General features: G+C 44.4%; 1 protein-coding gene across 2 annotated transcripts in view; it reads left to right on the top strand.

The window, feature by feature from the left end:
* Positions 1 to 16879, top strand: part of DLC1 (DLC1 Rho GTPase activating protein) — a 413813-nt gene that overhangs the window by 353228 nt on the left and 43706 nt on the right. The window contains exon 1 of one of the 2 annotated variants that reach the window (XM_067530651.1): positions 14335 to 14867. The exons of the other annotated variant lie outside the window; for it this stretch is intronic. Coding sequence (XP_067386752.1) covers positions 14831 to 14867 — 37 coding nt within the window. The 5' untranslated portion in view covers positions 14335 to 14830. Of the gene's footprint in view, positions 1 to 14334; positions 14868 to 16879 lie in introns of those variants that run through there. 2 annotated transcript variants of the gene reach the window in all.

Below are 16879 nucleotides of genomic sequence, written 5' to 3'. Positions count from 1 at the left end.
AGATACTTCATCAGATTGGATCTCACACTGGGAAATAGAATGAGACATAGGAAATGCATCTTATCACTGGAATGCATGGGAACCTGGTGATTTCAAAGATGTTAGGTAAAATCTAATTGTTTAAAACAGACGGAGGAAGAGCTGGTTAATTTAATAATGATTTAACCACTGTTATATTAACAAAAATAGTAAAAATAAGAACTTTAATATATAAAGCTCCAATTTCCCATATATCCCAATGGTGAGATGTATTTCTTGTCTCTTAGACTATATAGTCAAATGGTGTAAAGTGCATTACTTTCATTATTCTTTATGAGAGAGAGAGAGAGAGCAGTCATCTTTTTCATTTGGATGTAGAGGTTCATGATTAAGTATTCGCAGAATTGAGAAGTAAGGCATTACAATATTCACAGATAAGTGTAAATTGAGCATTGGATTCTGCAGTGTACTCCGTCTACTTTGCGCCACTCATGTGGTAGAGGATGGAGACTGTAGGCGTAGCTAGCCACTGAAGAATTCCCCTTGTGCAAATAAATTCCACTGGCATCAGGCTGGCAAGGCAAAGCCAGCTCTTGTACTCCCCACTCCCATCCCCAAATCACTGGCAAACAGGGAGAAGGGCTCATGTTAGGGGCAGAGAGGGGAAGTGGCAGAGCAAAGCTCCACTACATCTGTCCTCCAGTGATGTATGTTAGAGTAGGTCCTCAGAAATGTTAACTTCCATTGAGGTTAGCTGGCACTGAATCAGGAAGCCAAAACATCTCTCTGCAGCCCCCTTCTCTACACACAAGTGGAGCTTGGTTAGGGTTGAGAATTCAACCCTTGGATTTTTCCTGATAATTTCAGGTGCAGAGTCTGCTTTATAAACTGTTGTCTTCACCAAAAAAATAAATGAGGTTTTGGTGGTTTTCTAGTCCAAAAAATGTGGGTTTCATCTGTTATCTGTGGAGACTATTGTCCCATGAGCTACAGAATGTGTTCCATCCTTCTGCCTCCATTATAGGCTAGAACAGCAATTCTCAAACTGTGGGTCACAACCCTGTTTAAGGGGTCGCCAGGGCTGGCGTTAGACTTATTGGGGCCCGGGTCTGAAGCCAAAACCCAAGTCTCATTGCCCGGGCTTAAGCTGAAGCCTGAGAGCTTCCGCACTTGGTGATGGGCCTCAGGCTTTGGCTTCAGCCCTGGGCAGCGGGGCTCACACTACAGCCCTCCCGCATCCCCTTACCCAGGGTTGAAGCTCTCGGGTTTCAGCTTTGGCACCCCCACCCAGGGCAGCAGGGCTTGGGCTCAGGCTTCAATCCCCCATTCCAGGGTCGTGTAGTAATTTTTGTTGTCAGAAGGGGGTTGTGGTGCAATGAAGGTTGAGAATCGTTGGGCTAGACGTTCTAACTAGCCTCCTGCAGCATTTCCATATGAACTAGGATAGACTCATAGACTCTAAGGTCAGAAGGAACCAATATGATCATCTAGTCTGGCCTACTGCACAATGCAGGCCACAGAACCTCACCCACCCAGTCCTATAATAGACCCTTGATCTATGACTAAGTTATTGAAGTCCAAATCATGGTTTAAAGACTTTAAGGTACAGAGAATCTACCAGCAACTGAGCCATGCCCCACGCTGCAGAGGAAGGCAAAAAACCCACAGGACCTCTGCCAGTCTGCCCTGTGGGAAAATTCCTTCCCGATCCCAAATATAGTGATCAGCTAAACCCAGTGCATGTCGGCAAGACTCACCAGCCAGACATCCAAGAAAGAATTCTCTGTAATAACTCAGAGCCCACCGCATCTAACATCCCATCATAGGCCATTGGGCATATTTACCACTAGTAGTCAAAGATCAATCAACTGCCAAACTAGGCTGTTTGATCATACTATCCCCTCCATAAATTTATCAAGCTCAGTTTTGAAACCAGATAGGTTTTTTGCCCCCACTGATCCCCTTGGAAGGCTATTCCAGAACTTCACTCCTCTGATTGGTAGAAACTGGCCTCTAATTTCAAATCTAAACTTCCTGATGCCCAGTTTATATCCATTAGTTCTTGTGTCCACATTGGCGCTGAAATTAAATAATTCCTCTCCCTCCCTGGCATTTATCCCTCTGATGTATTTATAGAAAGCAATCATATCTCCCCTCAACCTTCTTTTGGTCAGGCTAAACAAGCCAAGCTCTTTGAGTCTCCTCTCATAAGTCATGTTTTCCATTCCATGGATCATCCTAGTAGCCCTTCTCTGCACCTGTTGCAGTTTAAATTCATCTTTCTTAAACATGGGGGACCAGAACTGCACACAGTATTCCAGATGAGGTCTCACCAGCATCTTGTATAACGGTACTAACACCTCCCTATCTCTACCGGAAATAACTCGTCTGATGCATCCAAGGACCCCATTAGCCTTTTTCACAGCCACATCACATTGGCGGCTCATAGTCATCCTGTGATCAACCAATATACCCAGGTCCTTCTCCTCCTCTATCACTTCCAACTGATGCGTCCCCAGCATATAGCAGAAATTCTTATTAGTCCCTAAATGCATGACTTTGCACTTTCCACTATTAAATTTCATCCTATTTCTATTATTCCAGTTTACAAGGTCATCCAGATCTTCCTGTATGATATCTCGATCCTTCTCTGTATTGGCAATACCTCCCAACTTTGTGTCATCCGCAAACTTTATTAGCACATTCCCACTTTTTGTGCCAAGGTCAGTAATAAAAAGATTAAATAAGATTGGTCCCAAGACTGATCCTTGAGGAACTCCATTAGTAACCTCTCTCCAGCCTGACAGTTCGCCTTTCAGTATGACCTGTTGTAGTCTCCCATTTAACCAGTTCTTTATCCACCTTTCAATTTTCATATTATTCCCCATCTTTTCCAATTTAACTAATAATTCCCCATGTGGAACCATATGAAATCTAGGAAAATTAGATCCACTGCATTCCCTGTGTCTAAAAAATCTGTCATTTTCTCAAAAAAGGAAATCAGGTTGGTTTGGCACGATCTACCTTTTGTAAACCCATGTTATATTTTATCCCAATTACCATTAACCTCGATGTCCTTAATTACTTTCTCTTTCAAAAAATTTTCCAAGACCTTGCATACTACTGAGGTCAAACTAACAGGCCTGTAGTTACCCAGATCACTTTTTTTCCTTTTCTTAAAAATAGGAACTATGTTAGCAATTCTCCAGTCATACGGTACAGCCCCTGAGTTTACAGATTCATTAAAAATCCTTGATAATGGACTTGCAATTTCATGCAATTAATTCCTTTAATATTCTTGGATGGAGATTATCCAGCCCCACCCCCCGATTTAGTCCCATTAAGCTATCCAAGTTTGGCTTCTACCTCGGATGTGGTAATTTCTACCTCCATATCTTCACTGCCATTAGCTGCCCTACCACTATCCCCAAGCTCATCATTAGCCTCATTAAAAACAGAAGCAAAGTATTTGTTTAGATATTCGGCCATGCCTAGATTATCTTTAACCTCCACCCCATCCTTAGTGCCTGGTTTTCTTCCTATTTATATGACTATAGAACCTTTTACTAGTGGTTTTAATTCCCTTTGCAAGGTCCAACTCTACTTGGCTTTTGTCCTGTCTCACATGTCTGGCCTGCCTTTACATGTTCTGACCTCCAAGAGATAGCTTTCCTTGCTCAGCCCTCCCATCTTCCACTCCTTGTAGGCCTTCTGCTTTCTTTTAATCATCTTTCTGAGATGCTTACTCTTCCAGCTTGGTCTACAACTCTTGCCTATGAATTTTTTCCCCTTCTTGGGATGCAGGGTTCAGATGGTTCCTGCTACTTTGACTTGAAGTACTTCCAAGCCTCCTCCACCATTAGATCCATGAGTTCTTCAGTCCAGTCCACTTCCCCAACTAATTCCCTTAATTTTTTAAATTAGCCTTTGTGAAGTCAAAGTCCCTAGTCACAGATCTATTTTTCTTTATCATTCCGTTTAATTTGAACCGAATTAGCTTATCGCTCAAACCAAGGTTGTCCCCTACAACCAGTTCTTCTATGAGGTCCTCACTACTGACAATACCAAATCTAAATGGCATCCCCTCTTGTTGGTTCAGCAGCTACTTGATGGAGGAATCTGTCAGCTATCACATCCAGGAAAATCTGGGCCCTATTATTACTACTAGCACTTGTCCTTCAGTTTATATCTGGGAAGTCAAAGTGCCCCATAATCACACAGCTCCCAGTAGTATTTACTTCATTAAAAGAGGTCTCTATCCAGGTCCAAATCAGATCCTGGTGGTCTGTAGCACACCCCAAGCACTATCGCAGGGGAAACTCTAGTAGTTTTCTTCCCCCCAATGTGATTTTTACCCAGACAGACTCTATCTTATCAATTCCATCACTTCTAATTTCTTTACAATCTACCTCATCATTGATATACAGTGCTACTTCACCACTTTTGCCTTATATCTGTCTTTCCTAAACAGCACATACCCTTCAATTCCTGTACACCAGTTGTGACTACTATTCCACCATGTTTCTACATAATATCTATATAACATCTGGTTTCACTTCCTCTACCAGTAGCTCTAGTTCCTCCATTTTGTTATCCAGGCTCCTCGCATTGGTATACAAACATCTTAATTTTTGCTGTTTGGCTTCGCTCACTTTCCTTACCTGATTTGGCACAGTCATTCTACTGCCAATTTCACCTATTAGACTGGTATCTACACTACCCTTCCTCTTAATGTCCATGCTGCTCCCCACTGCTATGTCCTCTCTTACTTCATTTTCCTCCCTCTCAATGCCAAAATCAGGCATCTCCCAACTATCTCCCCCAACTCCCTAGTTTAAAGCTCTCTTAGTCAGTTGTGCCAGCCTCCATCCTAGAAGTGCATTTCCCTCCCTACTCAAATGAAGTCCATCCCAAAAGAACAGTTGTCTGTCCATGAATGCCTCCCAGTGACCATACATCCCAAAGCCCTCCTTATAGCACCACTGCCTGAGCCATCTATTGTTCATCAGAATCTTGTCATACCTTTGTTATCCTCCTCTAGGGACAGGCAGAATCCCACTGAAGATCACCTGAGTCTCAAGTTCCTTTAGAGTCTTCCCCAGCCTGGCATAGTCTCCTTTGATACGTTGCAGCGAGAATCTAGCTATATCATTTGTACCCACATGAAGGACAATCAGTGGATTCTTTCCCACTCCCGTTAGGAATCTCTTCAGCCTCAGGTCCACATCCCATATCTTAGCATCTGGCAGACGGCACACCCTTCTGTTTTCTGGATCAGCTCTGGTTACAGGCCTGTCTGTTCTTCTCAGGAAGGAGTCCCCAATCACGTAGACCTGCCTTTTTCTAGTGACGGTGTGATTCTCCAGCCTATCCCCTATTCTTTCTGGCTGCAAGTCATCTCATCTACTATTCTCCTTTGCAATCCTCTGCAGCCGTTCTTGTATCCTTATTTGGTGGGCTCTTATTTAGTGGTATCTCCATTCATTCATCCACTGTTTGTATAAGACTAGCTGCTCTTCTCTTCTTCCTTGCCCTCCCACCTTCAGTAACTACCTGCTGTGCACCTTCTTCATTTTCCAACTCTGCAAATCTGTTTCTGAGCTCTATTTCTCCTTCACTAGCCCGTCTTTTCCTCTGCCTGCTTCTCACAGTCACGCGCTTCCACTGGCCACTTTCCTCACCCAGCATTCTCCCCTCAGAGTTCGTTGGTCCTTCTTTCATCTGCAGGTCTGGGTTTTTCCCTTTGGCCTCCTCATTCCTTTGCTCCATCATCTGCTCGAACCCCCTTCTAAATTCAACCAGAGTTTCCACCTGCATCTCCAACCCTCGAATCTTCTCTTCCAGCTCTATGAGGCAGCACTTCATACAAACAAAGCTCTTTTGAGGTACCCCCTCCAGGATCACATACATCCCACAGCTTCCACATACAGTCATTTTCATTGTCTCTTCCACTGTTTGAGTGACTACCACTACCACTTCTGTATTTGTCAAGCCTTTCCCCCTACTTCCTGTCAGTGAGAGAAACAAAAACAACCCACCAAAACAACTCCCAGCTAGCACCCCAACAATACCAGCACACCACACACTCCCTCCCCAAACTCTCCTGTTTTCAGCTCTGTTTGCTGGCTCTTGTGCCACTGCATGATGAGCAAGTCTGAAGAGGTTTGTATTTTTGTGAAATTCTCAATCTCTTTATTGGGTTCCCAAAGCTATTTTGAGTTCTCAAACCTTATTTTCCTGAAATTTAAAACCAGGTTGTAGTTTTCCCAAGGGTGAGCCACCTTTTGATGAAAAAACATATTTTCTAGCAATAGGGAAGCCAGCAAAAGAATCCCATCGCCCACTTCAATAAAAGGCATCAGTGCTATTCTATATGGAAAATATTATGGACTAGATCCCCCAGTGGAATAAATCAGAACCTCCATTGACTTCATTGCAGCTGATTTAGAACAGTTAAGGATCTGGCCCTCTGTGTTAAAATGTATTTAGAGTGTGTCTCTCTCTCCCTCTCCTTTTTTCAGTCTGTATTTATTTTACACTTTGCCAAATCTGCTTCATTTTTCAAGCTATATTAGCATCATTTTTTTCCTCTCTCTCCCCTCACTGTTTCTATTTTATACAGTCTGTCCGAAGTGCAACATAAAACCAGTCCTGTTTTTGTTCAAACTGAACTTTCGAACTCATGGGGTTTGAATACATTTGAACTCAGGCAAAAAGAGTTCACTTATCTCTACATTTAAAATATAGTCAATTATATGCATAATATGTATCAGAGCAAGTTTAGTAACATTTTGATTTACTTGTAAAATAATAAATCTAGGTGTCATTTTGATCAACAGCTGGGATCAGAAATAAATTACACACCCACAGTATTTAGTATTGCATAGCAATAATGAGTTCCTTTCTTTGAAGTATCTCTATGGGTTATCTCAGGAGACAAGATATTAGAATAGACAGACCATCCATTACATTCTGTACAGCAGTGCATATGTTTGTATGATATAATATTAATTAGTTAAAAATTACTTCAAGAACATACAGCATTTCATTTTAGGATTCTCTGTGATGTGGGACAATAATCTTCCTTCTCAGAAAGCATGGCATTCTTAGTATATTTCAATTCTAAGAAATGATACTGTAACCTTTCACTTTAAAGAGAGCTGCACAATTATTGCCCACTTTAAATAACTAATTTTCAATGAAGTCAAGTGCTTTAAAATTAGAACTAAGTTGTTATTTCATTGGCAAACTGTACAACACTCGGGTCCTTTAGAGTTCAGAAACAGCCTTAATAAAACCTAAAGACCCCAGTGAAGCCACGTCTGTAGCCAAAGGCTTGGTATCTCATGCAAGCTGAAGTTGCTCTATAATCTATCATGCTATTGCTAAGAGGATATCAACACTAGCATTTAGAATTGTAGTCGTGTGTCTTACAATCCTGTGCTTGTATCAGCAAGTCAGATGACCAATTGCAAATTGTGACTCCTCTGTATCACACTGTTTAAAAGTGGAGTGATGGCAATAGTACAGTTAGCTATTAAGGCATTTGGGCCTTACAGGGAAAACAGAGGACAATGAACTCCTTATTATTAGTTCCATCCTACGAATCACTCCCTTATATAGTTCAAACAGAAGAAGAATTCACCTATTAAAGTGAATAATTGTGCCTGTTGGGCAAGCCTTTACAATTACTTCATCATCCATCTAGAACTCTTTGATTGCATTAAGGATAACAACACTCCACAGAGAAAGTATCTTGCTTCTTTCAATAAGCATGACTTTAAAATCAGTACATTCATCAGGAACCAGCCTAGGAATTCTACCATAGGATTGCTTTTCTTTCTTTCTTTCTTTCTTTCTTTCTTTCTTTCTTTCTGAGCTGATGAATTAAGTAGATAGAAATATTAAACCTAAACTACAAAAGGCAGTGGCTTTATTGATTCCACAACACTTTTTAGAGACAAATGAGTGATTACAGTGTTGTTGCTGCTGCAGTATGATAAACACCCATGCCTCAGGCGGAATGTTCCTTTAAGGGTGTTTTCCTGCTAATACAAGACTTATGCCTCACTCTTTAACTTTGAAAATACATTCACTTAGACAATCCAAGTTAAAATGCAAACCAAAGAGACTGGATGGCTCCAAGAATTGATAATGGGATGGAATCAGAGCCTTTCTCCTTCAGATTACTAGTAAGATTCTAGTACAGGTCGCCGATTATCCTCTGGAATCTCCTTAGTGGCTTATGTGAAATTAGTTGGTGGTCTGAGTCCAGTTCCTAGCAGACAAACATTCCGATCACAAAAGCCACTGGCCCTGACAGTATCTGCAGAAATTGAATGGGAATGGAGACTGAGCTAGTCTTTCACCACAGTGGTTGATTTGCTCTCCAGGTCAAGAAGAGAGCTTATTTAGGCTGATAATGTAGCATTATTATTATTATTATTATTATTGCACAATGCTGTAGGTGAGCATGCTAAACTTTGCTATAATTCTTAAAATTCTTAAAGTTAAAACTTCTGCATTCTTACCATGTCACCTTAACCTCCTTGGATTGCTTCACTGGCTTCCTTTCTCTTATTGCATCAAATTTAAGTGCCTCATCCTTGCCTTCAAGGCACTAAATAGTCTTGTTCCACCTTCCTCTCTGCTCTCATTTCCTCTTGGTCCCCCTCTCCCCACCAGGGTCCTCAGACCAGAGGAGCTGTCAGCTCTCACCAAGACCCCAGGGGCCAAAGGACTCTTGTGCTCTCCCTGCAGGGTCCCAGGGGCCGGAGGAGCTCTCACCCCCCCCTACCCCCACCAGGGCCTCGGGGCTTGAGAACTCTCACTTTCCCCCAACCTGGGCCTCAGGGCCAGAGGGCTCTCGCGCTATCCCCACTGGGTCTGGAGGAGTTCTTGAGTTCTCCCCACCGGGGCCTGGGGCAGCCGGAGGAGCTTCACTGAACTTCACCACCGCATCCCTCTTTTTCGTGATGTCCCTGCTCTTGAAACTGTCTCCCTTTTCCTGTCAACCAGTAGCCTTTTATCTCCTCCTGCATATTCTTCCTTTAAAATCCACTTATTCCAGGAATCCTTCATGCCCTGTTCTCACCAACAATTTCTGCATACCCTTTCTTACTTGAACTCTTGTCCAGTGCCTTGTCTTGTCATTTTTTTTTGTCTTGCCTATCTTAGATTGGAAAGTTTGGCTCAAAAAACATGACGTGCTACATTTGTATAGCCCCTTGGGGTTTAGAGAGCATGGCCCCTTTAAAACCTCGCCTGAGGCAGAGGAGGTGCTGGTTGTTCCAATGGGAGGAGAAAGGGAGAGGACCATAGCTCCAGACAAGAGGGCCTACAGCAAGCAGGCCGTCATGTAGCGAAGTAGCCGAGCCCGGGATGGACAGAGCGGCCCAATGGGGACATCCCAGGCGCAGAGCCAGGAGGAGCACTGTGCCAGGAAGGAACCACCTGAGAAGGACAAACGAGAGCCAGACCCAGTATCACCATCACCCAGAGCAGTATCGGGCCATGAGTACTGAGGCTTGGGACTTTGCATTGGAAATAAGGAGGGAGATTGTAGCTAGTTAAGTGGGGAAGCTGTTGCTCAGTTGGGTTTCTGAAGCGCAGCAGAAGAGGGCACCAGAGGGGTTTCTTGGGGAAAGTTTACTGACATTGAAGATGACCAGGAGCACCCAAGACACTGCTGGATGGGAACTCTGCCCAGGTTTGCTGACCTCTGTGTCTAGAGGCAGTGCTCGTTATCTATCCTTTTATATTGTGGTACCACCGGGCCTATGGATCCTTGTGTTGTATGTATCCCTGTTGCAATGGCCCCTTTCTTCTCCCCCTGTTGTTTTTCTCCATTCATCCCTCTGTAGATAAATATTTCCCTTTCCTATATTCATTGTATTATGCAGGGGTGTTTATTTGGGGGCGGGAGGTTTGGAACAGGTGCTCCTGGGCTGGAAGGGAGGTTCCCTGCTGCATTCCTCTGAACACCTTTTCTTGGCCAGAGCCCCCCAGCAGAGCGGACTCTATCTTGGCCACAGGGGTGCTACAGTTCCATTTGTGAAGTGATATGTAAGTCAAGAGTACCGCCTGTCTGTTTCTTTTAAGTATTTCTGATGCTTTCATTACAGTCGAACGGAGGTGTCAGAAATATTACAAGAACACTAGTAAGATTCTAAGTGATGATGATTAGTAGAAGAGCAAAGTGGATGGGTGAACCTGTGGTTAAGGTTTAGATTAGGGATTCGGGAAATCTGGGTCAAATACAGACTTTCTGTGTAACCTGGGCAAATCACTTGGGGTGGGATCCAAGAAGGGACTTGGGTGTTCTAATGCTGAGTGTCACAACACCTAACTGTTAAGTGCCTAGAAAATCAAAGGACTAACACTATATGATGCACAAAGCCTGAGTTGGGTACCTAGGCTCCCTATATAATGAATGAGGGGAGAGAGGCACCTTAGAATCTGATCCACAAAAAGCCAGCACGCTAGGTGGCAAGCCACCTAAGCTAGCCATGGGAGATGCCAAGGAGAGAGATGCTTGTGCTAAACCCTGCCCTAGGTGCCTAAGTCCAGGAGGCAGCCATCTCTGCTTGTGATCCTCAAACAGGAACCCATCGCCAGGAGTCAGGCAGCTTAGGCACCTCATGAAGTAGGCACCTGCCTCATTCCACACAATACAGCCTGAGGAGGTGGTGGTGCCCTTTTTATAACTTCTGCAGTTATAAGGTAGGCAGCGGCACCCCTTCTTCCTGCTCCTCTGGCTGACTTTTAAATGAGACCTGATCCAGTATGTGGTCTCTGAGCACACCTCCTTAGGCAGCCGAATGCCTGTCTTCCTCTGGTTCATGAATGGCTCTGGAGTCTAGGTGGGAGATAGGCATCTGGATACCTAGAATGGGGCAGCAGTGTGCATTCCCCAGGGTCTAGAGATTAGGCGCCTAGAGAACTTTTACAGCAGAAAGTTAGGCACTGAGTGAGTTTAGGTGCCTACAAGGTTCGGTGGCAGCCCAGTGGAGATTTGTGGCTTGCAGTGGTGCCATGCCTGGGAACTTTGGCACCTACCTCTGGAGTTTAGGCACCTAAGTTGCTTCCTGGATCACACTCTTAATCTCTCTGTTCCTCAATTTAGTCAACTGTAAAATGAGGATAATAAGAATACTGAGAGCTTGTCTACACTGCCTCACAGTTCGCTACAGAGGTTTGAAGAGCAGGGTACCCCAAAGTGCTGTGCTGTAACTTCCTCATGTGAATGCTATGGATGTGAACTAACAGGTTCCTCATTCCCATTAACGTATTCTTGCACTAGCATTCACACCCCAATATTCCAAATTGCAGGGCAGTGTAAACATAGCCTTGTTGACCACACAAGGCTCACTCGATTCATGTTTGTAAAGCCACCTCAGATCTGTGGATGGAAGGTGCTGTATCAGTGCAAATTATTAACTGTTAATACACTGTTTGTGTTTAAATGAGTGTAACATATTTTAAGATCATGGCATGGGAGTGGGTGAAAAGAGGATACCTATTTTTTTTTCTTTATAGAAGCCATTCATAAATATGAAAAAGGGCTACAGGCCCAATGGGCAAACTTGTGTAAGTGCTTGCTTTTGTAGAGTTGCTTAATTGGGCCCTAAATATTTCATCATTTATAACCCAAATTTACGAATGATACCTTCCCAGGCCTTGCCCACACATGAAGTTGCACTGATTTAACTAAAAGGGTCTTTAAAACCAATTTAGTTCAACTGGTGCAACATTAGCCCTCATTTTAAATCAGTCCTATATCAATATCAATGCAAGCTAAAGCAATCTAACTAGTTTTAAAGAGATATACTTGTGTCTACACAGAGGTCTGCCCAACTTAACTTAAATCGGTTTATAATCCATTTAAATTCAACTAGTGCAACTGCTATGTGTAGATAAGCCCTAACTTTCAACAAGAGCATTTCAGCCTATTTCAGAGATTACAAGAACATCAGTAAAACTGTATTATTCTTACCCCATGCCTAACCCTGATTCTAGTCTTCCCACACTCATACCCCAGGGATCTGAGAAAGTGTTGTCTCATATCCCCAGAAGTGAAGGTCCTTTGTAGGCTCTTTGGGTAACCTACTTTATATTCTTTTTTCCTTTTCTATAGCTTGTGGACGAAATAACTTAGTTTCTCTCTTTTCTCTCAGGCTGCCAAAGTACAATGCACTTTACTAATAGCCTCTTCCAAGTCCTCCCATGACAACCCTGTACACTTGTTTGTCCTGTAAATGCTCAAAGGTGTAGCCAGCAAAGGCAGGGCAACCAGTTAGAAGGGCACTGCCTTGCCTGTTCAACAACAGAAAATAAAATTCCCTCTGGAAATTTAGGTGTCTTGCCTGCATCAGTTGTACCCTCAAGACTAAGTGGAAACAAATATGTCAGGGGCACCAGAACCCCAAGAGACTCATGTTTTATGGGCCAGACCTGCATTTTAAACGCACCAACTGCTGCCATAGAAGAAGCATCCAAAAATGCGGGTAAATTCAGCTGAGCCTATGAGAGTTGAAATTAACTAAGATAATGAAGTGGTAATTGAGCCGGTAGTGTGTGAAAAGTCAAGCTTGAAGATGTAGTGCAGCACCATTCTCTTGTTGATTATGAAAGTAAATTAATGATCTGGAACTGTGTAGGAGGTTCCAGAAACACTGAAATAGCCAACTTACCATAATTAGCAGCTTGCAGAAAGAGACTTTATTCTTCAGGAGATCGCCTGTTCAAGTACCACACTTTATATCTGTCAACCACAGTGCTGAAACAACAGTTGGAACTTAAAAAAACAAAAATTAATATAAAATATGAGGCTGACTTAGAATAAAATTAGCCAATCACAGTTTTTGATGACATACAGGCATTTTCAGAATTTCAGTGCTCTTTTACATGCTCATAGCTTTGTGGCTGCTCAAAGTATTTGTGCATGTTTTGTATCATTTTAAGGCTTAGATTGTGAGTGTCTACCAAGAAATGGGTATTTACACGATCATCAGAAAATGTAAAAGGGAGTGGATGGCTTAGGAAATTGTTATTGAGAAGCCTGTTACATCTGGTTGACTACCTAGTGGCTGTTTGGTATCCACTATGAAATGAGTTTGGTGGTCTTTCTACAATTCCTGATAGATGGGTGTCTACATCTCAGAAAGCATCACCCTAGTTTACATCTATTTTTAATAATTTTTGGCAATAGGGCCAAAGACTGACTGGAGATGGAAATACGAGTGGGATACCCGCCTTCATCAGGAGCTCATTCCAAAATTGGCGCCTAATATACCCACTGTCCTGGATTTGGAGCTGGAGCCCCATTTTGCCCCTCTATAACTAAAAACTGTACACTAGCCCCTATTGATAACAAGGCACATGCACGATACTCAGAAACTCAAACAGCACTATTCTATATAGTAACATTTCTTGGGAAAAAATTATTCAGAGCTGTGCCCATTGTCCCTTTTTACAGAAAATAAAGTGTATTCCATTATAGTGAGCTGTCCTTACAAGTTACAAAATATATATATATAATAGAAAATATCGTCAAGCAATTAAAGCAGCGTTGACCATTACTTTTTGACAGTTGCTGCTATCAGGGAAATGCTCCAAAGCCTACTGATCATGGCTCATGCTCTGACTAACGTTTCAGATTCTACAGGTTAGGACCTAGGAAAATATTTGAAGGCACACGTACAGCAGATGAATCAGTCGACTTGTATTCAGTCTTTGGAGAAAAACAAATCCACTCAGTGGATTGCAAACATTGAGAGCAGGACTGAGTGTTTTTACTGAGGTCGTCTTTCCCTGTGTGGTTAGGAAGGAGGTGTGATTTTTTAATCCTTACTTTAATCTGTTGACAATGCCCAAAATCTGAGCCATGTCAAAATTATGTATTTACAGTATAAACCCCACTATGTCTAACTCGCCCATCTTCACTATGGCTCCAGCTATTGTTATCACCCATAGGAAATGTTTAGAAAATTTCCCTGGTCTAGACAGGGCCTTAGACACCCACCACATCGCTGATGCTGGAAGAACACAGGCTTTGCTGAAAAGCTGGAGCTGGGACCAGTCTGAAAACCTCAGCTCTGGGGACTGGGGAGTTTTCATTTCCTCTGCTGCCTTCCCTCCCAGGCACAGCAAGGTGAGGGGCGCTGGAGGCTGGGGTTTAGACCGATGCCGATCTCAGGGCAAAGGGGAGGATTGTTTCATAAAGACGGGGGATGTACAACACCGTATGTAAAGCTGTGGAGCAGAGCGTGCCTAGGGGATCATTCTCTCTCTCTTGGGAACTGGATCTCTCCAGCATATTGTCACTACACACCCGGCTGTGGCCGGAAAGGGGTGGGGGGGGCGCCGACGTGCAGGAGCCACAAGACAACAAACTGAGGAATAAGCGAACCGATAAACCCTCCAGCCCCCTGTGAAAAAGACACCAAGGGGCTGGGCAGCAGGGGGCGTGGCCCGCGGCTGCCCACCCCGCCGCGATGCCGAAGTTTATGTGGGACAGGGCGGAGGAGAGAGGCTTTTTCAAACTCAGCGCAGCCCGCCAGCCAGAGTACAGCGAGACAGCCGCTGCGGCAAAGCAGGCAGGAGGCGAGGCGCCCGGAGCTCAGCCAGCAGCGCAGCGGCCAGGCAGCCCGCGGGGAGCAGGGCAAGGGCAGGAGCGAGGGGGATGGCTGCGGGGCGCTGGCGGCGGAGGAGAGGCAGCGCTTGGAGTCGCCCGCCCGCCCCGTGAAGGGCTTGGAGAGCGAAGCTGGGGAAGGCGCTGGCCGGGATCCTGCGCAGCGTTGCGCCCCTGGCCGCGCGTGCCGTCGTTTCGCCCCTGCCTCCCCGTCCGCGGATGTGTAAAGAGAAGCCGGAGATCATGATTCTGACACGTAAGCTCTGTCCCGGGGCCCCGTGCGCAGGTGGGCGGCTGGGCCGAGCTGGGCGATCTGCTCCCCCGCTGCTGCAGCCGCTGTCCTGCGGCTGGCCTCCCGCCGCTTCTGATGACTCGTGTGCAGGCGGGGACACGGACACTGACCGGCTCCCGCTTACGGCAGCCCCAGCCTTTCCTGGTTGCTCTGCTTAGTCCCCTCGGGGGGCTGTAAGCAACAGCTCGGCACGGAAAGCCCGACGCTTCTCCCTGTGCTTTGCTCTCTGGGGAGTAAAAGCAAGCCGGTTTCGAGTTGCGATCAATGCCATGTGTTGTCCTGCGGTTGTTTACTGCTGCTGGGGGGGCGGGGGGGGTGAAAATGACTTTCGTCCAGAGGGGGCAGCGGCGCGGGACTGGATTGATGGGGGGGGGCAGAGGGTTGGGGGGAGGAGGTTGAGTTAAAACACCTGGAGATTTCACTTCTGCTGCAACAAGCCTGGTCCGGCTTGAGACGATCATCGCTAGGCAAATGGGTTCCCTGCGTTTGTGTGATCACATCGACGTGTCTGTTGTGCGGGGGGAAGGCGCGTCTGGCGGAGTTGGAAGGGTGGGGACTGGGCGGATTGTCAGCGCAGACTTTTATCTCGGCACGTACACAAACTATTCCCAACTCCCCGGTGTCTCCACTTTGCCTCCCTCCCCCCTTTACATTTGGTATGCGGATTTCTTAACGCTCTAACTAAGATCCTGGGCATCCTTTCTGGCTTGCTTGAGATCAACATCAAGTTTCAGTCCATAACTCATGTCCTATTCGTATTGTTGTTGGCTTTTACCTCTCCAGGCTAGGTTCTCTTCCCCTTCCCCGTCAGTTATCGACTGAGTTAAAAAGTTTAAACTGTGGGGTTGTTTTTTAATAGCCACTGTCAATCATTTCCAATCTCTTCTTAACTGGGAAAAGTGTTGTTAAAACCCAAAATATGTTCAGGTGCTGGAAAGTCTCAACCAGCGGTTTGAAAATGTGGCTGTAACTGTTAACTTCTGTCGCTGGTGACATACCAGGGAAATAGTCTAGTTGCAAAATGTAGGTTGTTAAACCTACGAAAATCTGGTGCTGGTTTGAAGTAGCAAGACTGAGGGGCTTTTCTTGAAACATGCTTTTCATTAGATTGCTTAGAGTTTGTGACTCAATTCCAAGTGAAAATGTCAGAGTTGTAATTCATAACTCATAAAGGAACTTGTAATTGGACTGTGCCTGAGGTTTTTAAAGGGTACTACAGTTGAAATAGTTAAACCAGCCTTTAAAAAAAATGTGCCCAGGAGAAAGAAGCATACCGTTTCTTTTGAAGTTCTCAATAATTAGTCTGATGGCTTCAAGGAGCCAGATGACTCCCTCCTGTGCTGTGGTGCCCAAACCCATGATGTCATGACTGGAGCCTTTGATCTCTTTCAGGAACAACACCCCCTGCAAGTAGTAAACAACCCCCTGTATTTCTAGCACAAATAGAAAACAATTTCTTTTTGTTGTCAGGCTTCTTCAGTACTACCCTCCTCTCGCTTGCAAATAGCAACTATTAACCAAAGACCTACTTTCTACTATAATTGTGAAGCTGCTGAACAATGTGTTTCCATTACGCTAATGAACACTGTACTACATCTTAAAGTGCATTTACGATTAGCGTGACAAATCTCTTTTACCTGTTCTTTTAAAGAAAATAACAAGTCTTACAGTGCCACCTACACTTACGGCACAACATAAATAATTATTAATATGCCAGAAGGTTTTGATTTCCACCTCATATGGCAACAATTTTTAAAATGTGTGAGTTCGTGGGCTGAGGGAATGCAACTTTATCTTAGCCATCAGTTACAGATGCATTTTTGACATGAGTAAGTGTGACCTATTTGAATTCTCTGGCCCGATCAAGAAATTCCCAGCAGCAAAGCAGTGATGATCCTGAGTGTCAGGTTACATTTTTAATGCTGTTTGTAGAGAAGGAGAGGGAAGATAATAGCCAAACAGATTGCAGAACAGCC

Source organism: Emydura macquarii, unplaced genomic scaffold, assembly GCF_026122565.2.
Source record: "Emydura macquarii macquarii isolate MOO-44397 ecotype Brisbane River unplaced genomic scaffold, CSIRO-AGI_Emac_v2 contig_3108, whole genome shotgun sequence".
NCBI classification, from domain to species: domain Eukaryota; kingdom Metazoa; phylum Chordata; order Testudines; family Chelidae; genus Emydura; species Emydura macquarii.
The sequence above is the reverse complement of the archived record's forward strand: the minus strand, read 5'-3'. Positions and strand labels throughout refer to the sequence as shown.